Raw genomic sequence first — 25355 nt, 5'->3', positions numbered from 1 at the left:
CTGTATAGTCACTCCTTTGTGCATTTTTTTCCCCTTTTTTTTGCATCAAAGTGAATTTATGATTCACACATCAACTTTCAATACCGTGTCAATAAAATGAACAAAATATTACTCGTCATTACAGCAGGGATACGAAGACACCCCAGCTCCATAATCACATGCAGGCCTCTCCCATTCAGGTCCATTCAAAAGCTGCAAGCGCTGAAATCCGCCAAAAGCCGTGCCGTACACATGCACGACCAGCGAAAAACAGTTTATCCCCCAAAGCTGTGCAGCGGTGACACGCAGAGTGCATTCCTCAGCTGTGTCATTCCCACAGTATGTCAAGGATGAAAAGCCATAGGACACGTGTTGGTATGCTCAGCTGAGAATCTTCTCCATCTGCGAGTTGAAGGCGGGCAGATGGAGGCATTTGTGTCAACATTCTTCTCTGCCCTGCCATGCCAAGGCTGAACGGTGGAAACACATTGTGAGGCGCAGTCGCACGCAAAAGAAGATGTCTCAGTCGAGATACAATCTCTCGAAAGGTAAACAGGTATTGGCGGAGGAGACGGGCCATGGAAAAGTCACTGGGGTATGATCACCTCAGTGAGGTCAAGGCTTGACTGCGTCCCTCCACTCATGCATCTCCCTCATTTGGTTTACACAGCGTGACGCTCACAGGGCAGCGGTTCTCAATCTTTTTGGCTCCTTAAAACAAACTAATGCCTACTCATGACCCCGTCACAGACTGTGGTGGTGAACAGTCCACCTAAAGAATGACTCAGGCTGCTTCATCTGCTTAATAATCAGAGGAGGCGTCGCATTTTTAAACTACTCAGCATTTCACAAGGAAAAAAAAAAAAGAGTACCATATGAAAAACTAATCATAACTTTGCATATCAATGTTTGTTTTTTCGCTTATGTCTTAATCACCTTGCAACCCCCCAAAATTATCTCCCGACCACAAGTTTGAGAACCACTGACAAAGAGTGCACATAACCACACACACACACACACACACACACACAGATCTAGGGCTGGAGACAAGACCACCTTAGTTGAATCAAAAGTCCAAGATTTCCAAGATTGAGGTTTAGGTTCAGTCGAGTTCATGTCAAGGAAAAGGCCAAAGGGGTCGGAACCGAGTTAACACTGAGACCAGAGCAAAACAAGCCGTATTCAAGACCAACATAAAACAAGCCATAAAAAATGTTTGTGTCTTTCCATATGTAAAAAAAAAAAAAAAATGGATAAAGCCTGAAACACATTAACACTGTTTAAAAAAACAGTAAACTGGTAATTTACTCTGCGTTTCTGGTGCCGTTATGTTGTTTTAGGGTTTAATTCTGAGTGTCTGCTGGTAAACTTGCCAAATACAATGCAAATAGTTGCAATGGAGCTCAGCAGGAGAAATGTGAGCTCTACCCGTTCTGTGGTGGATTTCTCTGTATGTTTGTTTATCATTGCTACAAGACACTGGGTCCACAAAAAAGCCCTTGTTCTTTTATTTTTAGGAGCTTGGCATTGAAATCGGACTGATAATGTTTCTGTTTTACACTGCTGAGATTGTTTTTTTTTTTTTTTTTTTTTTTAATGTAGCTAATATGAGCTAAATATAGCTCATAGTCATAATGGCCGTGCTGAAAATATCTTTCAGTGACTCAGAGAGATAGACGAGCATTGCAACATAAACTGCCAGTTCCTGTTTTTGAAACAGTGTTAATGTGTTTAGGCTGGATTTTTCATTGTAGGACCTTGCCTGTCAGTGCATAATTTGATGACCATTACACAATATACAGAGCTGTAATTAAATTGTCTATAGTCCCAGGAGAGAAAGTAAACAAAAATGGATCAAGTGGAGAAAAAAATATGCATATCTTAGATTGTAGATGATTGTAGATAAGCATAAAAAAGCTGAGTAAACATCCAATAAGGGTAATAAGCATGAGTCTGAGAGAAAAGTGGCTTTGAGATCAAGTACTGCACTTATTCATAAATGTGTGAGCCAGACACATGCAAGCCAGCATTCTTACACACACATACACACACAAACACACACACACACATTAGGCACAACAACATGTCAGCAGAGTGGGGTCTAAAACAAAGCTCCTTGGCCTTCTGGTTTCAATTAAAAGGCACATGATCTATCCATCTATCCTTATATCCATCCTTCCAGCCAGCCATATTCCGTCGTTGCTTTGTGGCCCGGTTATGGCTATATCCTTCTTCTTCTACCCTCCAAAAGAGGAACAGATAAGCAGCGCATGATTAGCTCCTTAGCACAGAGTTTCCACTGTTTAGCCCCATGAAAGGAACTCTTGTCCCCCATCCTGAAGGAGCCAAATGAACAGTCCCCTGGTTCCCCCAGGCCCTTTGAAGAGCCGCAGTGACTCTGCGGGACCCCCTGCCTCGTCCCTGGGACTCACAGCGGCCAGTCGCCCAGAGACACAGGAAAGAGTCAAATATCAATCAGCATTAGAATAAACCTGTTTGGAAAACAGATTGCGAGATTTATGCTGCATATTACTCGAGAAATCCCTTTTAGCCTCATTGTTCTGGCTGATTGCAGACTGGAATAAGATGGTGGGAGAGGTGGAGAGATTAGCCGGGAAGAGGTCATGTCCTGACGAGGCAGAACGCAGACTTTGTGGGATCTAAGTGAATTAGTACTTTATGACTGTTGTAAACTGATTAAATGAGGACTGATTTTTACATTTACGTTTCAGTATAGCTACATGTATTGCTTTTTTTATTTCAAAGAAGTAAATGAGGAAACACCAATTTAACGACCATACACAAACTGAAATCAAAGTCGCTAATAACAAACCACAACAGAGAAAAAAAAAATATACCGTACAATTGCTAATGTTTTTGCAGCGTCTCAAGGCCCCTCTGTTACAAATATGCACTGCAAGCCTATAGAAACAGGCGTGGGCCAGTCAGATAATGAAAAGATGTTTTTTGCTCACTTAAAATTGCCACTTTATAGTCACACAATGTTATGTTTTCAGGTATATGCATTCTTTTCAACAGTGGTATCAGAGTAGTACTGTACAATCCTTTCCATATGCGTATTTTTCCTATGGGAGGCAATGATAACAATCGGAGGGAATGAGAAGGTTACAGATTTCCTGTGTAGCTATTAATGCCATATAATTACACTCTGCGTCATGCAGTTAAGTGTTACACAAACAATAACATCAACAGAGAACAATTACAGAGCCAATGTAAACTTTACAGGAGGGAAGTACTCATAGGTTTGCTTCAGAGCCCAAAATAAGCAACATAAAAAAAGCAAATACAACATGAAAGCCAGTTCATTGACACCAAGAAAAATAGAGGAACTAAAAGTCATATAAGCACAGCTTACAAAGATAATAAAAAGTACACAATCTTTACAAGTAGAAAATGTTGAAAAAATAAACAAAGACGAAGAACACTGGCTGTACCTTGATAAAAACACAAAGAAAACACAAGGCAATGGGTCAAATTAGCTGTGGATGTAAAATTTGTGTTCTTCAGCACGTAGTGTGCCAGCAGTGTGTGGCACACACATTAAGTGTGGGACCTATGTCTGTGATCTTTGTGAGTGTTTCGACTGCATTGCTATCATCTTTTGTTCACAGCTCATGTTTTGACTGTTACTTTACTGAAAGAGAGACTTTCTTCCTCTTCACAAAACTGAAAAGGTCTAGTTTACGTTTCTCAGATCCCACACCATTTTGGTTTATTTCTTTTAGGACTAATGTCTAAAATTCAAGTTGGCAAGGCCATTAAGGCAACATGGCTTATGTTGGGTAAACTGATCCACAGGTGAAGCGTATCTTAGCGCTCCAGGCACTGGTACCATTTGGTGCTGCAGAGTCATACCCTTAACACAATAAAACTAAAGCATCTTGTAACATTACTATGAGATATCGTGCTCCTTCAGGGACAAAACATCTGTGACACAAATTTTTCACACAAGACCCAAATCAACACGTAATTTATGAAATATGTGGTGTGTATTCACCTAGTTGCTCTTTATGCATTTCTAAGTGTAACACGATTGCACCCTTCAAAATGTGTTAGTCAGACAAGTTAACTACCTAACCTGATTCACTGACCTTTAGAGAAGTCAAATTACAGACATAACAGTAATAATGCTGTCCATCGCATCTGATCTGTCCTATGTTGTTGTCTTTAAAACAAACAAAACAAAACAAAACAAAACAAAAACAGACTGTGGAAGTTGTATTAAAGAGTACGAGAGCTTAAAGTGATTTATAAGCAAGACATACAATGAGGACATAGGATAGCTTGGGATTTACATTTTTGGTTTAGTGGTTTAGCTGACTGAGTAAAAGATACAGTAAGAGCATATTCTGGTGATTTGGTCCTAGCATAAGTATCTAAAGGAGGATGAAACCAGCCTTTCTGCATCAAAGAGTTCATTTAGTCTTTAACAACGCAAGTCTGGCCGAGTTTTAGGAGAGAGTAAGTGCCAAAATTCGATGTTTTGTGTGGGAAAAACTTTGACAACAGAATTAAAACTCTGACTAAGTGGGGAATTAAAGGTGACTAACAAGCATGAAATAGAGTAAAGCCTAAATGCAGCATGTTGTGAAATTTTGGGTGTGACATTTAGCTGATTAAAAAAAAATCCTTGTGTGGTAAATCAAACTAACACTTGCTCCAGTAGCCAAAGGATAAAAAAATAATGCTTTAATAAAGACTAAGGACTGTTTGATCTACATCAAATTATGTCTGATGAAATTGTAGAAATGAAACTGCTCATCGAGAAAATTAAATACTTTAGCAAAGAATAGCTTTGACATCAAGAATACGGACCTTGTGTAACTCAGATTATGGCCTGGCGCTGTATTTGGATTAAATATTATTGGTGCTCTGCATTAGGGTCCATAGCAACACTGAGCAAAACCTTAGCTAGAAATCCTCAAAGGACTTAATTCTGGATCAATTTTAGTACCTACAGTACCTGTGGAGACCGTACTTTAAAAAAAAAAAAAAAAAAAAAAAAAAAGATTTATCAAAAACTCGCATTACAAATTACAGTTATGTAAATTCAACAACTGGGATCCATATATAAATATAGTGGTGGACATATTGCAGAGAAATAGAGATGAATGGACTATGGATTATGTCTGTTTGCCACTGTTAAAACTCTCAGGCTGAAGTTCTCACAGTTGTGTCCGGCTTAGCCACAGGTTGTGGTGTGAAATTGATACATAATTGTTATACAAAAGAGGATTCATGAAATGTAGTACTATGTAGTATAGAAGTCAATATAGTACAACTCACCAATACGACTCAGCTGAGCCTTCAGTTTAAAAGTATTTCTCACTTCCTACTGGTCCTGGACCCACAGCACACTCACACAAAAAACGTATAAATTCCTTGGTTGAAAAACTATGTGGTTCACCCTCCAACAAAGTCATTTTAGTCCTTTGGAAATCCATCGCATACCTTTGCCATTTGTCTTTAAAAAAATCTTTATTTCACTATCTGTGGTGGCATAATGGCTGTCTTTTGCTGGGGTGTTTTGTTTTCCGACGTATCCAACGTACCCTCCTTGCCTTTCTTTCTGGGTGGCTTTTTTATGGGAGTCTTCTTTGGTGTAGGATCCAGCGTGGAGTCCCCTGCCCTTGAGCCGTTCAAGTCCTGCTTCTCCGGGCTCTTGGCATCGGGGGTCCCTGGGTCGGTGGTGACAGGGGCCACCATCTTCTGGAGGCTGCTAGAGGTGGGTAGTAAGGGCTTGGTGGAGCCCTGCTGGCCCAAGCCAGTGGACGGGGTCCTCTTGGCTTTCTGTGGCGGTGTGGGCTTCTCCCGGTTGGCCTTAGGCGTGGATAGCCCATTGGTCTTCGTCAGGCCTGTCCCCTCATTCCTGTTGATGCTTTGGGTTTTCTCCTTGAGCTGAGCAGCCAGGAGTGTGGCGGCCTCAGAGTTCATATGAGGGTGGATGACCTTGGGGCTTTTGGGTGGCTCCTTGGGGGACTCCTTCGTACTGTCTGAACTCTTCTTGTCTGACGAGGAGCTGTGGAAGTTACTAATCTTCTTGAGGGCATTTTGGACCACACCATTGATGTGCTCCATGTGGCTGGGGCTGCTGTGCTCCTCCCCAGACTTGCTACCTCTCTGAGCTTTGTGTTTGCTGGGAGAGCCATTGGCATCGGTGCCCTTCGCCTCCTGATTCTTCTTCTGCTCACGGCTCTTCTCCTTGGCTTGATCCTTCATTTTCTGCTGTTCCTCACTCTTGGCTGAGCCATCACTAGAGCTCCTCTTTTTCTCCTTTGGCACTGTGAGTGCCTTCATCACCCCTTGCCCCTGCTGGTCCAGCTGTGGAGACCCTGTAGCATTTCCATGGATCCATGACACCTTGGGCTTCGTAGATGGGTCCGGTGGGCGCGGTTTGGGCTTGCCAGGTGAAGGTGGTGGCTTTCCATTACGTTTGGCCTCCGGTGTAGGAGTGCCATCCCCATCCTTGCCGCTGCCTTCATCCTCCTTGGAGTGCTTGGAGAGGCGGGCAATGCGGGCATAGAGGGCCCCGATTGCAGACTCAGAGCCACTGGTGGAGCCTTCACTGTCGGAGGACTTGAGCAGCGGCTGCTCAGTCCCTTCTGGTTTTGTGACACTGGTGTCTTTCAGGGAGGTATATTCCCCTGCATCCTCCTCATTTGGGACAGCTTCTGTCTTCTCAGCTGCAGGGCTTGGGCTACTCTTGTCCTTGTTCTCATTCACAGACTCTGTGGGACAATGGAAGATCAATAGGCATTAGTCAGTGATTATTTATCCAATGAACATTTCGGAAAAGAAGTACCCCAATGCCAATTTTTCAGTAATTACACAAGTTCCAAGTACTTCATTAGTTTAACAGATCAGCCAATATGAGCAATGATCCACATTCTTGAACTCAGTCATGCCACGTAGTATCGGCTTTTATAAAACAATTACAGGAACAAGTGCATCATTTGTACTTATTTCTCCATTTGATCAAATTAAGCACCAGCCACTGCATTACAATCCTAAATCAAATGAAACAAATAAGGACAAATGACAATGAAACAGGAAACACACTACACTACACAGGCTGCTCTCAAGAGGGTATTTAGCTGTATATTTCTCTCTCTTTTCTTTTGCCCTGCTCAAACACAACTTATGAACAGACTCTCAAAAACAGCTTATTCAGACTAAGGTAACAGATACAGAACAGTGCTGATTGCTGTGCCTAACGAACCAGAATGGTATTTAGCCTGAAAATCCAAGCCTGCTCGTCTAAAGAATTAGTGTTATGCCTATGAACTTCACAAAAAGTAAAATTTCTGTGTTTTCATCTTTCTGTAGCCTTTGTACCTGCTGCCAGAGAAGTTTCATATTGCGCCAAAGCGTCATTTAAGGATCAGAATCTGGGCAGCTTCATTTGTTGATCTGCGTAGGAATACTTGGGAGTTGAATCAGCTCCAGTGCTACACATTCAGGCAGATTCAGTACAACTGTAATTTAAAGCCTGTGTGATATTTACTGTAATCATTTTTGCAGCAGAGGCTTGTAACTTAAAATCTATTTTTTTTTGTCTATCCATGGGGAAAATAATATCTAAACAAAAGTATTGCGAGACCACTACTAATCTATCCATCATAAAAAATGTGTTTGAAAAAGCACAACAAAAAAAAAACATGCATCAACTGACAGCAGTACAGAAATTGATGGAAAGGGTTTTTTCCACTGAACTTCAAGGAGTGAGTCATAGTTTGGATACGAGCCATATGCTGACTTGACCATTCCATTTCCTGTTTATGCTTTCCTTTCAGAGCAAAGACCTGGGCCTAGATGGCATATGATAAGGAGCCAACTATCGCCCTAATGAGATTTGCAGAACTGGGTGAGTCACTGTGTAGTCACACTGGGGAACTTGACGTCTTCATAGACACATTGGCAACGGAGATGTGTGTATGTCTGTGTGCCGTGCCCATGTGTGTGCGTGTGTATCTGTGTGTGAGGGGGAGAGGAGAGCGAAAACATGTACAGGCTCCAAGATGGACAAGACAAAATATGCATTTATGCACAACATTCCAGACGACTAAACTGTTTATTTGCTCTTGTGATGACTCACCTTCATGGGGCACACAGTAAACTGGCCCTTCGTCTCCGCTCTCAAAGGAAGAGAAGGACTCTTGGGAGGACCAGGAGGAGGGGGACGGCTGCTCAGCCACTGAGGGGGGCTCGATGAAGCTGCAGTTGAAGGTGTTCTCTGGGTCGTGGTGGGCTACTGGGAGGGGGCCGAAGAGAGAAAACAAATGGAGAAGCCAAAAGGTCAGCCAGAGGGTATTATACCGTGTTACAAGAACAACAGTCTTCTCTCACAGTCACAAGTACAACAATATTGTAGAAAGTGTCTGATTAAGTGAATCTGAGGAAAAAGGAAGGGTGTGTGTTCGTTTAAAATAATTTTACATGTTAAGTAATTTAGGGTTTATACAGCATGGGATATTGAAGACTAGGACTGATATTTTTAGACTTTTCAAAATCTTTGAATTCAACAATTTTCATTCCAACATACTTAATCCAGCATTGCATTCTTGGCAGGAGACAATAGTCCAGGAAAACAGCATTCAGACCATCATGTGACACTAAAAAATCTACACTGAAACCCTAAAAAACATCACTGTTTCAAGTGTGTTAGCAGGCGCAGTTGCTCATATTCAAGTCCACACTGAGCTGTTTAAATTTGAGAACACATCTTAATTTGCTCCATTTTTGCTTCCCTCCACACTAAGCCAGTGTTTCATAGCCACAAAAAATTGAGCTTTTCAAAAACGCCTTTTCAAAAATGCCAAAACTTGTAAGTGTGGATGGAGAAAACGGGAACTGTCTGAATATGAGGATGTAAGATCGTCATGTGATCTTGTAGCAGAAATTACGCAGGGACACAAATAGCAGACTTTTTTAATGTGGATTTTGGAAAACAGTGCGAAAACGCTAGTGTGGTGTAATGTGGATAGAAGACCTTAGATGGTGTTTTCTGATTTATCCAGCCTAATGTGGACATGGCCTCAGTGATAGAGGGAACTGTGATGTACATTTGGGTTTTACAAGAAGAAATATTTGAACAAAACACATTATCAATAGATTAAATGAATGATTACAAGTGCAAGATGACTGCTGCTTTTACAATTTTTATGCAGTTGCAATCAGGGAGGAATTGCCATGAAAAAAGATGGTGAACAAAATGACTGTGCAATAATAATAATAATCCAATATTAGCTCAGTATATTGGCAAACCAAAAAATTTTTCCCCTAACCATAAAGCAAACTGTTTAATATTTAAGCTTTGTTCAGTCATGTCTTTTTCTAGTCTATTAATACAAAATTTACCACAAATGACTTCTTCTCAGTCTGTCTTGCACTGAATCCCTCAACTATATGTAGGTCAGTAATTTCTCTCTCTCTCTCTCTCCATCTCCTTTCCTTCTCTTGCTTCCCTTCTTTTTCATGTTGCATGTTTCTGCTGACCCCCTCAGTCTCAGGACAGCTGTGGTTGCAGGGGGATGCTTGCGGTCGATCTGCCCATCTGGCGTGAGCAGTGCAGTTTTGGCCTTAACTGGAACGGGCGTTAACTCAACATGACCGACCGCATCAGACGGTCCTGTTTACATGCCCGATGACACACGGGTCCATCCGTTTAGCACTCATATAAACCCCGAGTGGAAGGAATCCCCTAACTGTACCAGACCCTCGGCTGAGAACAAATCCTCGCTCCTTCACTGCTGATTTGACGATATCTACAAGGATGGGAATGCCTTTTAGAGCAACTTTTTAGTTGAGTGCAAATCTGGCTGGTTTTATGTTCCACTTTCAACAAAAATTAACTTAGGTGGCTTGTACAATAAAAGCACTATCGTTTCATCATATGACCAAATGCATTCATTTCATTTATTTCGCATTTAAGCCGTGCTATATTTAATTTCAAGGAAGCCTGAAGCTCTCAAATTTCACACAACTTTGTTTACATTCTCACTCTGCACCTACTGACACTAGTGCTTGATGGCACATGTACTTTAAAAATGCTCGACAAGATAATCATAATCGAAATAAATATAAACAACACTTCTTTCAGCTCAAAGGGTTCTGTCACTTTGAAACAGAAGCATAACTTGTCTGTGTTTTCTCTTCACAAGAACCTCTCTTATGTTTACATGTTTGCTTCCTTTATCCATCAGTCTACCTCATATCACACCCGTCTCATTTGCTTTTCTTTGCATCTTCTCACACAGAAATCAGAAATAGGCCAGGGATGGTGTGTGTGCTCCATAAATCTTGCGTGTACTGACATGTTTGTACAAAGCAATTTTCAAGCACCCCTTCCCCCCTTCTTTATGCCGCTGAATTTCAGCTTGTAGTAAAAAATAACAGAGGCTATCTACTGAATCTTTAGCTCAGATCTTTTTTACTCTTTTGTTGATACGCTGAAAGCTGAAATTACCTCCACACATTTATCCAGCACATGTTGAGCAAATCTAAACAAGTGAAATGCATGGGGACTTTGGGTTTGGGGATGTATGTCATTGTGTGTGTGCCACTGTTATAGTGGATAACGTCAACACAGATGCGGTTTGTCAACAATAAGCGGTTTCAGATGTGTGTCCAGGAGACCAAAGTTAACTTGTATATAATACCAGCAAGAGTTCTGATAAGCTGGCACTACGTGGAGGGGACTTCCACCCATGTATATCTCAAGCAAGTTGATTATCACAGGATATCCTGTACACTCACATTTAATGTCCGAGTGCGGTAATTTTCTGCTTACGTAATTGTTTTGGACCGTTATGACTGCACTACTTATGCCAAGAGACAGTTATATACAGTTATTAAATTAGTGTAAGAACACAATCTTATCTAATTATGCCACAAGGTTACATTTTTCCACGAAAAATCATTTGTCATTTCCCGATAATAATGTATGAAAAATAAACATTTGGTACAGCTATTTTGGTTGGAATATCTATATGGAGGAAATCAGCTTGGTGTGGTTGAGTTTGATTATGGCTGTGTAAACTGCTAGAAACAATATACTGTACACACAGCCCGGTCAAATATTTGTCTAGAGGCGCAGATGAGAAAAGTGCAAGAAAATAATTTTATGTGTGCTTCTTCAATATGAAAATATTGTGTTCAAATTCAATAAGAGGAAAAATAAATGAATAAGGCAGAGTGCATGCTTTGTCTGTACTTTGTCCTCACTGTGCAGCAGAGGCCTAACAGGCACATAGTCTGAGGGACCGAGGAATGCAGAACAGCTAACCTATGCAAAGACTTCAGTCAAGTTAGTCAACAAGCCAACACATGGGCAATTTGCGACATTACTTGTGTGCAACAGTGAACAACTGCTGCCCTTGAATGCTGCTCCCTCCAGACTGTGAGTCTAGCGGAGCAGATTGTTCTGCAGGCGGGATGCCACTGAGATCTCACCCTACCCTATGGAGGCAAATGCACAACAGCACATTATTGACACATCCCAGCTGCAGAGCTGCACCACAGTTGCTCAGAGAGGACACGCCTTGCCAAAACTGGGGCAGAGGTAGCCTTGAGGTTAGAGAGGTGGGCTGTGGCCAGAAGGTTGCCAATTCAAATGCCTGGTTTGGCTGGGAAATTCTGGGCACGGAAAAGGAATGACAAATCCTCTGACCCCACTTCCAAGGTGCCTTGAGCAAGGCACTCAACACCAAGATGCTCTAGTGGATTTATTTAGTCATCAGCAGTAGGGGGCTTCAGCGGTGCTGGATGTTTATACAAATGAAAAAAGCATCAGCTGCACTTGTACCCCTTTTACACTGACCTAAAATCCCACTACCATCCGGTAGTGAGCTCAGTATAAACAGGATAACCTGCCATTTCAGTCTGAACCCTGCAGCAGTCCTGGATAATTACCTTCTTTGGCTCCAAACAGCAGAGGTGTTAATGGGTCCCCTGCTAATTTGTAACCCATGTGAGCATGGTGATAGAGCTCTACATTTTAGGTAAGCAATCCTAACTTCAGTGTAGCTTTAACCTATGTCCTATGATAAATTACAAATAAATCACCATCTTTTGAGTTTCAGTTGTGTTGGAAAATTGGATGGAACACCAGTTAACCTGCGGGTGAAATCTCAGTTTGTGAATCTAATGTATACAGCGCCAGTCGCCTTTAGGTAGTTGGATTAGAAAAAAAAAGGTAAAACCTGCTTGCCTGGTATCAGTGTGGTTTTGGAGAACTGCTGACAAAGCCTTCGGTTTTATAGGACTGCATGCATATACAATAAATACATTTAATGACACCTAACAAGACCACCCCAGGCCGTTTGCCTGAAATTCAGCATGACATGTAAAGGTTTCTGATATAAATGTATGAAACAACAATCACAGTTCAGTAAATGTTTGCCATTTCTTGGTAAATACCATAATATTCTACTATGGAAAATCAACAAGAAAAGTGATCTTTCACTTCATTGTGACTTTAATGGACAGCTCCCTGTTAAATGTGAAGCAGGGTTTTGTAGCGAGTAAGTTTGCAGTCTCAGTTCATCTCAGTCTCCCCGGACAAATAAAGGTTTGAAAAAGCAGGTGCCCCGCTTTCAGCACTCATGGGAGCGAGCGAGACGCAGCACATACATAAAACTGTGGGGGTGTGGAATAATTAAGCTTAGAATAAAACGACAAACTGCAAGCACAGCCTCGGTTTTGCCAAGAAGGGAGCGAGTGGCGGTGTAGTCATTCTGAAACTAGCTATGCAAACAGAAGTTTAAATGTTGTCATCCTTCCCTTTCTCGCTCTTTCTTTTTTTTCCCTTTTGTCTGCCACATCTGTTGCCACTGACCCTGGTGTGGATAAATCACAGCTCTGACACGGGCTGGGGTAAATTTGACCACTTCCTGTTTCCAGCCCCATCGGGCCCCCTCTGGAATGTGTGTGTGCAGGAGTGTATAGCCCCCAGTCAGAGTTAAAGTTTCAAAACGTTGGCAGGCCACGCTTCTGTGGGTAGGCCAACGAGGAAAGCAGAGTAACTAGAATCTGGATAGGAGGACAGAGCGGGAAGAAGAGAGAGGGACTGACCAATTGTAAGCAGTCAAGCAGTCTGCTTTTAAATTTGATTGGTATGTGGTGGTCTTGTCTGTTGCCTGTGAATTTTGGAAGTCTTTAGACAGAAATGACTTCAAAAACCTAAAACTGGATCGCCATGCTTAGCTTGCAGAGCACACATTTGCCTGCGTCTTTTTGCAAATATATGAAAGAAACTGGAAAAATGTCACTTTGTCTGCCCCCGGCATGCTGTTCATGACCTACATGGCACTCCCAAGCTGTTCACAAGTATGGCGTATAGCGTATGTCCCGCAAACTGATGACAAAGACAACTCTGTTCCCATGTTGTGGAGCATAATGGAGACAAATGCTAGCTTAAATAATCAGCTGGATAACTGAGGAAGCACATGCTGCTCAGACATGGAAACGAAACCAGGTCATCGTGCTTTAACCCTTTCCACACCACACGGACTTCATCCAACTGCTTTTAAAGCATCAAATTACAATGCTACACCACAATGCTTCAGCCCCACAACAGTTTGAGGGCTCTGCTGCAATTTGGACTGAAATCATCCCTGTATTCAGACAAATGGAGCTTAGCTTGACATTTGACATTTTTGGCTTTCTTTGTCAACTAGTATTTGCAACAAACTAATGCAACAACATTCTTGCTGTGGTCAGTAAAGCCTGGTAATGTCTACAGGTCTGATAATAAAGGTGGAAATTGCACAAAAATGACAGAAAAACACTGTTGTACAGCCCATTTACACATGACTTTATGACTACACATTGTCTGTTGTCTTGATGACTATCTGTGTAAATCATACTGAACACCAAAATCTTTCAAAAAAAAAAAAAAAAAAAAAAAAAAAAATGAAGACCCTTATTTTGAAATTGTAGCTGTAGGAACCGAGCACAAAAACCACCATGTTTACAGTGTGTTGGTGTTTTAAAATACGCCCTCAGGGTATCCGCATCCTCTACTATGAATAAACTGGGGTCACAGACAGACCTATCACAGACCACGAGACCTCCGCGTGGAGCGGGAGCTCAGCGTCCACCCAAACAGTGCGGCCTTTGATAGCGCATCACTCACCACCGCCCGGGCCCCCGACAACCACTGGCCTTCTTTTAATAACACAGCCTCCTACTCAGCCCAAGAAAAATTTTCTTGGGGAAGAAGAGATGGAAACGAGTAAAGAAGAGGGGGAAGAAAAAAGCTCCAGTTTAGGGTTGTAATAATATGAACACATGGCATTTGAGGGTGCCAAGAATAATAAGGGGCTCTAAAACCAGTGCATTCCTTTCAAATGAAACCCCATACCCGCCTGGCAGCCACCATACACTTTTCAACCCTATTCATCATCTAAGAGGCAGACCAAGGTAGCACCAAAGCAAAAGACTCTTTCTAATTGACACTCATTGCTGACAGTGTGACAGTGAAACACGCTTCAAAAGCACTGACAGGCACTGAGCACCGTATGTGTTTTGTGTAGCATGTATACGTGCGTTGAATGGCAACATTTCAAAACAATTACATTTCTATGCCTGTCAATAAAGCTAGGGAAGGCTGAACTGCGGCAGATAAGTGTCGTACAAGCACCAGACAGAGAGATTACATAAAAAGCAGCAGTTTCTGGCAGCGCTTGCCGCGGGATGTGAAGAAGAGTTTTGGGGCTTACCGACTACTTTGGGCAGTTTCTGTCGCCTCAGTGGAATACGAGGGAGTTTGGTGCTGATTCGGCTGAATCGTCCACACAGGATCCGCTTGGCTTTTTTACTGTTGGGAGAGTTGTCTTGGTCAGGACTGAAAAAGGGATGACGCCATGGAAATCCAACTGAATCATTCAGAGGAGGCATATTAAACGTGGCGCTGTGCCTCATCCAGTGGGCTTTGGGGCTACTCACATTGCCACTCACACAGTAATGTCAATATATAGCGTACTTAAAATACAATTTGTATGCATTTATTCTTTTAGCACCCTGGTACCTCTGAGATTGAAAAAAATAAATAAAAGTATTTTCCCTCATTTAACGTGGAGTCGTATGCATAATCTATTTCCACGGCCGGGGCAAGCGGCCAACCGAGAACGCAAAGCCCACTCATGCGCCACTGTGGCAGGCCAGTCACCTGTCTGTCACTCACTTGTGGTCGTCTTTATGTCGACAGAGGCAGCAGCAGCACAGCAGCGAGAGGAGGACAATCAGCAAAAAGGAGACCAGGGTTCCCGCTGCGATCACACCCATCCGCTGGTTGGGCTCTGAAAGACGAGAAGCAGAGAATTCTGGGTGTGCCACACTGGCGCAGCGAAGCTCCGAATGCCAGTTTCAACAAAGCCCTCTCTCTCTCTCTCTCTCTCTTCAGGACGCTAACACTAAAGGCCTGGCATTGATTCTTAGGGTAATATACGGCATTACTACACTCAAATCAGTCACATATGGGGGTTAGATGCTGTATATATTAAATCACTGTCATACTGTCTGTATATGATGTATATGATAGTGATCTTTATGCTATTTAGCTCATATGACAAAGATGTGGCACAGCTTAACCCGGGGATACAACTCTATGTCAAATGTTTGGCTTTTCCATGACTTTCCATGACTCAGTGTTGAATTTTTTTTTTTTTTATTATTATTTTTTTTTTTTTCCCTTGACCAACGCACTTAAGATTCACTTCTTTTCACTCCTGTTTTATTCTGTGGGATGAGTGAAAGCAACAAGAGCACAAAGAAGAATAAATATTACATTTGGTGAATAATTAGTGACAAAACTGGCAAAACTTGTCCCAAAAAAACATTGAATTCCTTGATTTTCCCTGCCTGGAATGGAGTTTTAAAACTTCCATGACTCTCCAGAACAATTTCCGAGCACGGACAACTGCTTCTGCGATCTGTGCTTGACATTTGAAGCATGTGACTGCACCAGTATGAAATTCATTATCTATACATTGACCATGAATCTTATTTCCCTCATTGGTGATTTCCTGAGAGCAACTTCCGTCCCTGATCCCCTCTTTGGCACTCTCCCCTCACCATAACTCATTGATGATTTATTGCTAACCCTCCCTCTTTAAGCGGGATACACCCAAAAAGAAAATGAGTGCTCTGTTGCAAAAGTATGGACACCATTGGAGCCATACGGCGTGTTGGCGCCTGTGCAGAGCGATGACACCATCAGTGAGACGAGCCATTAGTTAGGGGGGTAAATACTAGCGGGCCTTGGGGTTCTTGCGCTGTCACTTAAGAGTGAGATGGATGCCTGAGCGACCTGGGCGTGGCGCGGTTTCAGCGCTCTCCGTTCACGGCCGAGCAGAGATTTTACGGCGAGCACAGGTTCATGTGATGAGTCCCTGTGATGTGATATCACCGGCAACCTGCTGCCGCCAAACAGGTTCACTGGCCGAGATCCACGGTGACCTCTGTTTCCTACACGGAGCCGTTTCCCCTTATCGCCTCCTCTTTTCTGCTCCTCCACGTTTTCTCTAAGCACATGTCTTTTCTCTCTCTTTCTGTCTCTTTTCATTATACGTTCTTTTCCTCCTTCCTTTTCTCCACTCCCTACTCTCTTTCGGTCCCTTTCTTTCTTCTTCCTTCCTCTCTCTCTCTCTCCCTCTCTCTCTCTCTCTCGTACCTCCCCTCCCAACCTCCCCTTCCTGCCTCTCTCCGGCTGGACAGGAACAGAGCCAACAAACACAGCCATAAAAAGGACACCGGTCTGAGTCTGGAAACACTATCAAGGCCCCGCTATGTTGACTCTCCAGCTACACACGCTGACCTGAATAGATGTATGTTTGTTAGCGTTGGTTGTCTCCAGCCAACTACTAACAATTTTTTGTGCGATATTCATGCATCACCACTGACAACCGGGTATTTGGGGAGACAAACAGTTATGAGCGCTTACTTTTTTGCTATATTTGTAATATGAAAACTAGCAGTGTGCCTGTGAGGAAGTGAAGACAGTTCAGAGGACAAAAAATGTGGAATAAACATGTGATTTAGCAATGAGACAGGGTGATGATGAGATGAATATAATATTGTGCTTATTCGTTTTTTTTTTGGCAGTGACAGTCTAAACGGTTCTCTACTCAGTCAGCCCTTAAGAACTTTGTATACTGCATCTTTGAGCCGATATGGTTTAACGTGGTTGGAAAAAAAAAAAAAAAAGTTCTTCTATGTGCGGTATTAGTCACTTGAAAGGCTTGCTCCAACATGGCGACAAGCAAATCTGTTTGAAACGCCACTGAAAAGTGGAGCCGTTTTAGATGTGGATGCAATATCATTGCGGAGCCCCACAGTGACAGTCAGGAAAAATGTAGGCTTATACTATATCAATGTCAAGTTTTATTATGTGAAAAGGAGGAATGAGTCAACAGTGACTGTGATGTCCAACATGATCGGGGCAAAGCGCCCTGATGTGTAGTGTTTGAGACATCGCTGCCTGAAGCTTGGGGACTTGTTGGCTCACTGGTGGCGCTGTGGTCAGGCAATAAGTTAACATTTTGTAGATACTGGAACGGGATATCAATGTAAGAACACATCAGTCCCTAAGTTTTGTTAAATTTGACTGGGTATCTGAGATATTGAGCATGAAGGTTGAGCATCGTTGGTGGCACTTTAGTGGGCCAATTGGTTTTATATTCAAAATGTCAAATGGAACCTGATGTTCCGTCTTGTGCAATTGATAAAATGAGTCAACAAAAGCACTGATGTATTATTTCTTTCCCTTGATTGATTAAACAGCTAGTATTTCTGAAGCCTAACTAACAGGACCTGTAATCCACCAGCCTGGCACATACCTAATGAAAACACGTGCAGTCTCAAATTTATTTTTGCATAATTTATGAAAAACTAACTCTTTCTGCCAGCTGTACAGCTGATGAAACATCAGATAAACCACCTTGAAGCACTAAAGCTACAAGGATTGCGGTAGCCCTTAAATTGTTGGGCCAAACACAGAACTGCTAAGCTGTAATAAAAAAAAAAGCGGCACGTTTTTCAAGAATAAAACTTTTCTCACGGAGGTTGCAGGCACCGGACACGGGATCGCAGTTCTTGTCATGGCAGGAGCAGGTCTGGTTACAGTTGACTCCGTACTGACCAGGCTGACAGGACATATTGCAGCTTGTGTAGAGAGAGGAGACAAAAACAACATCTGTTGACTGCTCATTCCAAGTGAGGGGTACATAAAACGGGCCACAGAAAAACAAAAAGACAGGGATAGGGGGGATAAATGTAGCTGAGCCAAGTAAACTATTTCCTGTGATCAAAGCCTCTTCCTTTTTTTGTTTGTAGGAATTTGACTTTGCTATTCTAGGAGTTTTCTTTATCAGTGTGTGCGAAAAACACCTCAAATCATAAACATGCTCTGCAAATTCTCCAGAGATATGAGTGAACAGCAAACATAACGCGAAAGCCGCTGGGCCTTATCTCTGTATATTGTGGAGCTGATGCAAGGGCATAAACATGGACTGTTTGGGTGCAAAAGCGTCTGGTGACTTACTAGGTCCCATAAAACCCCGAGTCGCACAGGCACTCTCCGGTGACAACGTGACAGACGCCGTTAAAACAGTGACTGCAGTCATTCTCGCAGTTTTCGCCATACGTGCCGTTGGGGCAGCGCACCTCGCACCTACCACACACAGATGGAATGCGGTGATTACAGTCATTAGTATGAGTCATGGGCATTATCCCAGTGTGCAGAATAGCATTACAGCAGCTACTAGTTAAAGACACTTCAATTATGTTTTTTTAACTTTGGAAAATCATAAAGCAGCATGTGTGAAAAGGGCTGACGGAATGGGTAAACATGAACAACATGTTACGTGCTACTGTGTGTGTTTACTGACCTGTCCCCGATCCAGCCGGGGTTGCAGTGAGAGCACTTGCCGTGAATGGGGTCGCAGTGGTGACCGTCCTTACAGGTGGGACACACTTCCTGGCAGTTTTCGCCAAAGAAGCCCTTGGAGCAAAGCTGGTCGCACCGCGTCCCATTCCAGCCTCTGTCGCAGGTAATGCAGCGTCCCTCTGTCACCTTGCAGGGTTGCTGGCCCTTGCAGTGCCCACACCTGGGGATCAACCACAGGAAACATGAGACAAATGTTTGTATGTATTTTCACACAGTTAAGCAACTTTCCGTCTCCGTTTGCCGCTTTCATAGTCACAGATAGAGATAAACTTCAGAATGTAACCTTGTTCGCTTTAGTCTCCAGTAACACTGTGTCATGTGAGAAAGGCGTTGTCTGTGGAAAAGCACTTAACCTGAATTGCTTTAACATGCTGGCTGCTGATTGTGGGATAATGTGAATACCAATTCCCAAATCTCACTTTAATATTGCTCCACTGAGTAACATGTTCAGATATTTTAAGGGTTATCAGCTGAAGCATATATTGAATCTTATTTCCTATCAAAACCACAAAACCGCAGTATAATATGGATCAGACAAGGGAACTTAACATCAGGCGTGTGTAAAACTGTAAGTTTCCTGTGTTTTTGAAATGGTACATTTGCTCTCGGTACAGTTTTTTTCTCTCACCTGTTCCTGCAGTTTTGTCCGTAGAACCCGGCGGGACAGGGTTCCCTGCAGAACTTTCCACGGTACCCTGGTGTGCATGTACACGAGCCATCCGCCTGGTTGCACTTGCCATGGACGCACTGGCAGTATCGTTCACACCGCTGGCCCCACAGCCTCTCCCGGCACTGGCAACGTCCCGTGAACTGATCGCATGGTGAATTATTACAGTTACATTGGATTGCACAGTTCCGCCCGGTCCAACCAGGGTTGCACAGGCAGCGCCCTGTCATTGCATCGCACACCGAGTTGATGCTGCAGTAGCAGTTGTTGTTACACTGAGGACCCCAGACCCCAGGGTGGCATGTGCATTTGCCGGTCTCCTGGTCGCACTTGCCCTTTTGGCACAAGCAAGCATTCTCGCAGTTAGGTCCCCAACGATTGTGGTTGCAAGTACACTCGCCTGTCAAGTCATCGCACTGGCCATTGGGGTAACATGTACATTTCCCTTTGCAGTCAGGGCCCCAGAACTGGGCAGGGCACTCTGTAGAAAAGACAGTGCTGCGATCAGCAAAAAAAAGCATTCCTTTTTCCAGCCTCTAACATCTCCTAAAACATCCCTAGTAAGCATGTGAATCTTTGTCTTAACAAAGATTCAGTTTAATTTGCGATTCACTTGTTGGCAATTTGTTTTAAGAACAGTTTCTTTGTTTTGGAATGACTCAATTTGCTTTGAGTTTTTAAAACATAATTTGAATCCATGATTCAATTTGGTGCTGTCAGCCAAAATTTTACACCCATTAAATGAATGCATGCAATATTGTAGAACAATCCTTCTTCTTCTAAAATGTGGGAGAGAAAATAAAACAGAATTACTTTAACATTATTTTTTCTGACAACACTGACAAAACAAATGTCAGACATTTCAATTCTAGCTGAAGTCAGAGTGATTCATTCTGTTTGTCTTTCGCGGATCCAGTTGAATTGGCAGAATTTATAATGAATGTATTGACGGAATAAGTAAATCATTGCACCCTTAATAGAGGACTGTCACTTTTCTTTAAATTTCCAAAAGTGCTATTTACTTAGTGCAATTGAATTCTTTACTTCATCTGACCTTTAGAAAACAATAGTCAAGAGACTGTCCTTACAAAAGGTTAGAAATGACAGAAAATAATCCCTTACTGGTGTCACAGCTAGCTCCAAAATATCCATGACGACAGCGGCATTCATTGGGCCTGACACACACCTCGTTCTCCTTGCAGGTAAAGTTTCCTTCACAGAGAGCTAGAGTGAACAAGCACATGCCACATTATTGAACTCGCTTGCATACTGGGATAGAAATATGACACATATTTATAAATGCCAGTGTTCTGCAGGGATACATACGTGTCAGGCATTCATCCCCTAGCTGCCCCCACCCACTGCAGCACACAAATCCTGATGACCTGGAAGACAAGTTGTGAGAAAAAAGGTAAGGCTGCTGGCTTAACATGCACACAGCAAAGCTTAACACACTGTTCACAGCACCAGCCCCACTCACGCACAGCTCCTCTGATGTCAGGTCTCACCGATGTGACCCATGTTGCATACTCCATACAGTAAGTATGCAGGGCACCGTACATGACCCATATGCTTAGCACATGCGGGTATAATTATATGAGTAAAGGTAATCCATATCCACCCACTCACACACACTCAAAGCCCTTTAACCCCCTAACCTTGCTGAGTTTGTCAGCAGACAGCAGCTCCAGGACCGGCCAGCCTTTGAAATGTTAACCCTAAGAGATTAAGCCTGGCTGAACAACAGGCACATGCAGACAGTTGTTTCGGGCGTGATTAGTATTGCTGGTGAAAATGAGCGCTGAGGAATGGAGGAGGAGAGCGAGAATTCAGAGTGGACATTTTTGCAGCCAAGTTTCAAGTCGGTCAGGGAAGGACGGATGCGTCTCCCCTTCCTCCCACGCCTGTGACCTCTGGCGGGCCCCTGCAACACGTTAACTTCCCCTGGAGTGTTTGAAGATGGCAGCCTGCCTTCTGTCAATGAGCAGCGTGCAAAACGCCATTTTTTATCCTGCCAAGCAGGGCGCATGGTGGGGCTCGCACGTCTATCCTCTGTTATGCTTTGGTGGAAGACCTGATGCACTGCGAAAACATCCATCTGAACAAGTGATTTAGCCTCAAATTCAAATCTTAAGTTCCTTAAAACAGGTAAAATGAGACAATTCCACTTTTTTCTCACGTAGCTTCACTTGATTCAGGGATAAACATGTTGATACAAGGCAGAGTAAGGCATATTAGCCCACTAGTATCATGAAAAATAACACTTTATTTGACAAAATCCTGAAAACAAGTCACATTATCTCATCCCACAGGCAGATTTTTTCACATGCTTTAAGACAAACAATATTCTTAAAGCTGAATATGAGAGCTGACTCAAATATTTTTTGCAGTGTACAAGAAAGAGAGATTTTGTAATGATAATAAGGCTTTTACCACTATATTACCACATATTTACATGTGTATAGCAACCACATGGAAATTCTTTCTCTCTGTGGATGCAAGAGTGCTGCCTCTAATCTTGACAAACTCCAGTGAACATGTATGGGGTTGACCCTGCTTGACCTATAACACACAGCCAATCCCTGTCAGCACCGGGGAAGAAAGATTGTACGCCTCGTGTTGTGTGCAACTAATTTGGTGTTTTGAATCAAAGCTGCATTCCCATTTGTCTCCCATTATTGCATACAACTGCTTTATCAACTGCCTTTGCAAAATTCTTCAACGGCTCGTGGTGCCGTGTTTCAAAAACACATTTTTCCACATCAGCACTGAAAACATCATATGGCTAACAGCTTCTCACTTTCCCAGACACTCTTTTTGGAGCACTGAATGCTGACAAACAATGGGTGCTGAGGGCCTCTTAAAATAGTCGAATTTGGGTATATTGTCAGCCGCCTTCGAACCAGTAGCTGATTTAGAAATGTGAGGACACAAAAAGGGAAATGCTGACTAGTGATGATAGATGCTGAACTACTTCCTTCAATTCATCATCTGAATCAGGAGAGAAAACGATACAATATAGTGGTCCAATGGAAAAAAAAAAGAGTGCTGACAGAGGGCTTGCTGCAATGAATACTGAATATTGAAGAGAGGGAGGAAATCAAACTTAGAGAGGGTAGTTTCTCACAGAGAAAACTACACAAAGCACTAAAATAGAGGTTATAAATCTCTAGTACATGATGAATGCTGCATTGCACAATAAAGCAAAGACTCCGGGTCTGCAGTGTGAGAGATGAGAGCAAAGCTTCAATTTGGAAGAGCAGCTCTCGATTGTTTTACATGTCAGTCTGACCGCACGGCTCTTAAGACGAGCTCTTTTCACTTTTTCTCCAGGACAATAACCGCACAACAAATTCCACTGGTTTAGCCTCCATTCACATCTGCTCCACAGTCTGGAAGTGAGGTCAAGTGGGCTCCAAGAAACAAGAGATACTTTCACATACAATCAACACATGATTTCTATCATGAACTCTACCACGGCATGTCGGCCCGATGAACAGAGAGCGTTTTAACGTGTCAAAAGAGTGAGTGCTAGGCTTCATATATGGTTTAGTTTTGCCCCGCTGCAAATCCAAACACGTTATTCAAACATTTTGGACGCCACAATCAGTAATTGTGGATACAAAGGTTTGTCTTTGAGCACTCGTAACCAGAGAAACAAGGCTATAATCTCTGAAGTCATCGAGAAAGTCTTTTTGGACCTGATTTGCTGGCAACAAGAATAGAATGGATTTGAGGATTTCTAGAATATACTTTTTGTTTACAGTTTTTCATTTAATTGAGCTTTATATATTAAAAACTCATGCTCATGTGGGAAAACAATAACATCAACCTGTCACAGCTGAGTGCTGCCTTGTCTATTCAAGGTCACAGGAACTATCTGCCACTTCTTTCTAAATGTGGTTTATTTGTGTACAGGAAAACCAGTTCAATGCTCTGATTTCACACTGGAAATGCATGCTTTCTTTTATTTCTCAGGCTTTAACCACCCAATAGCTTCCTCAAACAGCCCTACCGCATGTTTAAAAGTGCACTTCGACCTGGAACAATGCGGTTGGGGTTATCAGCAGTTGCCACGAGTGCTTTGAAGGTCAATGAGAGCGCCCCCTACAGAGCAATGTAAATACAGCAGGTTCCAGATGTACACATCTGGATGGCTGCTTTCTTCAATGGACTCCTCCTCCCACTACGGTGGACTGTGAACAAGTTACCCTCGGATAGACAGAAAGTGGTCAAAGTAAAATAAAAAGATGTTTTAAAAATAGCAGTGATACTGAGGCATCCTGACGTAAAAGCATATTAATAGTTTTGTGAGTAAATTTGGTGGTTCAAAGCAGAGGTTATATGCGCGATGGATGGCTCTTCTTTCTTGTGAGATCCGCTATTCACTCACTCTGAAGCGGGCCAGCACTGCGAAAATGTCCATTTTAACAAGCTATTATTCTCAAATTCAGATTAATCCCATTTTAGTGAAAACGAGAGAAAACATTCTGCCAGTGGAATGAGATAATCCCACTTGTTTTCTTTGCAGTTTCACTAACAGGATTATTTAAAAACAAGTGACTCTCCAATCTTAAGAATGAAGAATAAGAAAACAAGCACTCTGTAGACGATAAACGAACGAACGTCATTTTAAAAAACAATCAAAACAAACTGAATTGCATAGAAAACAGTGCAAATATCTCTCTCAGCTGGTAGATTAGTTTTACTTGTGTTTTTCCGTTAAGAAAAATACTTTTTGAGACTCAAAACTGCTTACCCTGACGCTTTGCACACATTCCGGCCTTTAGGATTGAGTTCTTGGCTGACACTGGAGCAAATAAATAGAAAAACCACCGCAACAACAGCAAAAGAGTTCTTCAATTCCATTGTACAAGCAACAGCATCCTTCTAGACGCCTTTTTTGCTCCGCATTTCTCCTCTTCAAAAAAGTGCTACTTTTCGCTGTGTTTTGGCCACTCCGGTTTGTTTGACGCATATAATCCAAGACTGAAGTTGCTGTTACAGATGAACTCTATTGGTTTTCTGATGAAAAATTAAATCCTGGTCGGAAAAAAAGTGATTTTAAAAGTCTTGCCACCACCTACGCCACGACGAATCCAGCAGCTGAAAAAGTGTAGCGACAGCAATACGAGAGGAGCAGGGTTCCCAAAAAAAAAAAAAAAAAAAAAAAAAAAGGGAGGGGGGTGGGGGGGTATTAAACCCAAACTACAACTTGCAAATCAGAGTATTCTCGATGGATGCACTGGCCTTAGCACGCCATTAATTACATGGTAAACTCTAAAATAAGAAAGAGCAGGCCTACATCATACAAAGCTGATGGCTCCAAGCAGTCCATGATGAAATAGGAACAACTTTTTTGCCAATAATCTCCTCACCGCGCAGGGAAAGGTATGGATTGGTTGGGGTAAAAAAAAAAAAAAAAAGTTAAAAATATTGATTTTCCTCTTTTTGCTCTCTGAGGAGAAGAGCTTTACCCGTAACCTTTGCAGGCCTGGTCTCTTCCGCTCCTCAGGAGTGGCAGAAGGAAATTCCTGATTTGTTACTCTATCTTTGGCTTTGTGCGCCATGCCTGCGCCACCAAATTTACATAAGCCTGTATGCAACAGGGGTCCGGTTTAATGACCCTGGTAAAATAACTATTACATTCTCACTTAAGTCGCTCTGTCAAAAGTGACTATTGTAGCCTAAGGACAAAATGTTATTTCATTTAAAAAAAAAAAAAAAAAAAATATTGAAGTT

At 42.5% G+C, this 25355-nt stretch overlaps 1 protein-coding gene across 2 annotated transcripts; it reads right to left on the bottom strand.

The window, feature by feature from the left end:
- Nucleotides 1-5354: 5354 nt before the first annotated feature.
- Nucleotides 5355-24752, bottom strand: scarf2 (scavenger receptor class F, member 2). 2 transcript variants are annotated; one of them, XM_030060162.1, is made up of 11 exons: nt 24373-24752; nt 20940-20998; nt 20736-20837; nt 19575-20094; nt 18888-19106; nt 18542-18670; nt 18059-18162; nt 15185-15299; nt 14721-14818; nt 8096-8251; nt 5355-6728 (listed from the first exon to the last, which is right to left on the bottom strand). In XM_030060162.1, exons 1-11 carry the CDS (start codon nt 24480-24482, stop codon nt 5479-5481), a joined length of 2862 nt encoding a protein of 953 aa, XP_029916022.1. In that variant the 5' UTR covers nt 24483-24752; the 3' UTR covers nt 5355-5478. The 2 variants fall into 2 exon arrangements, with proteins under 2 accessions (XP_029916022.1, XP_029916023.1); XM_030060163.1 differs by having other exon boundaries at nt 8096-8248.
- Nucleotides 24753-25355: the final 603 nt, after the last annotated feature.

This window comes from Myripristis murdjan, chromosome 9, assembly GCF_902150065.1.
Source record: "Myripristis murdjan chromosome 9, fMyrMur1.1, whole genome shotgun sequence".
In the NCBI taxonomy this organism is placed as follows: domain Eukaryota; kingdom Metazoa; phylum Chordata; class Actinopteri; order Holocentriformes; family Holocentridae; genus Myripristis; species Myripristis murdjan.
The sequence above is the reverse complement of the archived record's forward strand: the minus strand, read 5'-3'. Positions and strand labels throughout refer to the sequence as shown.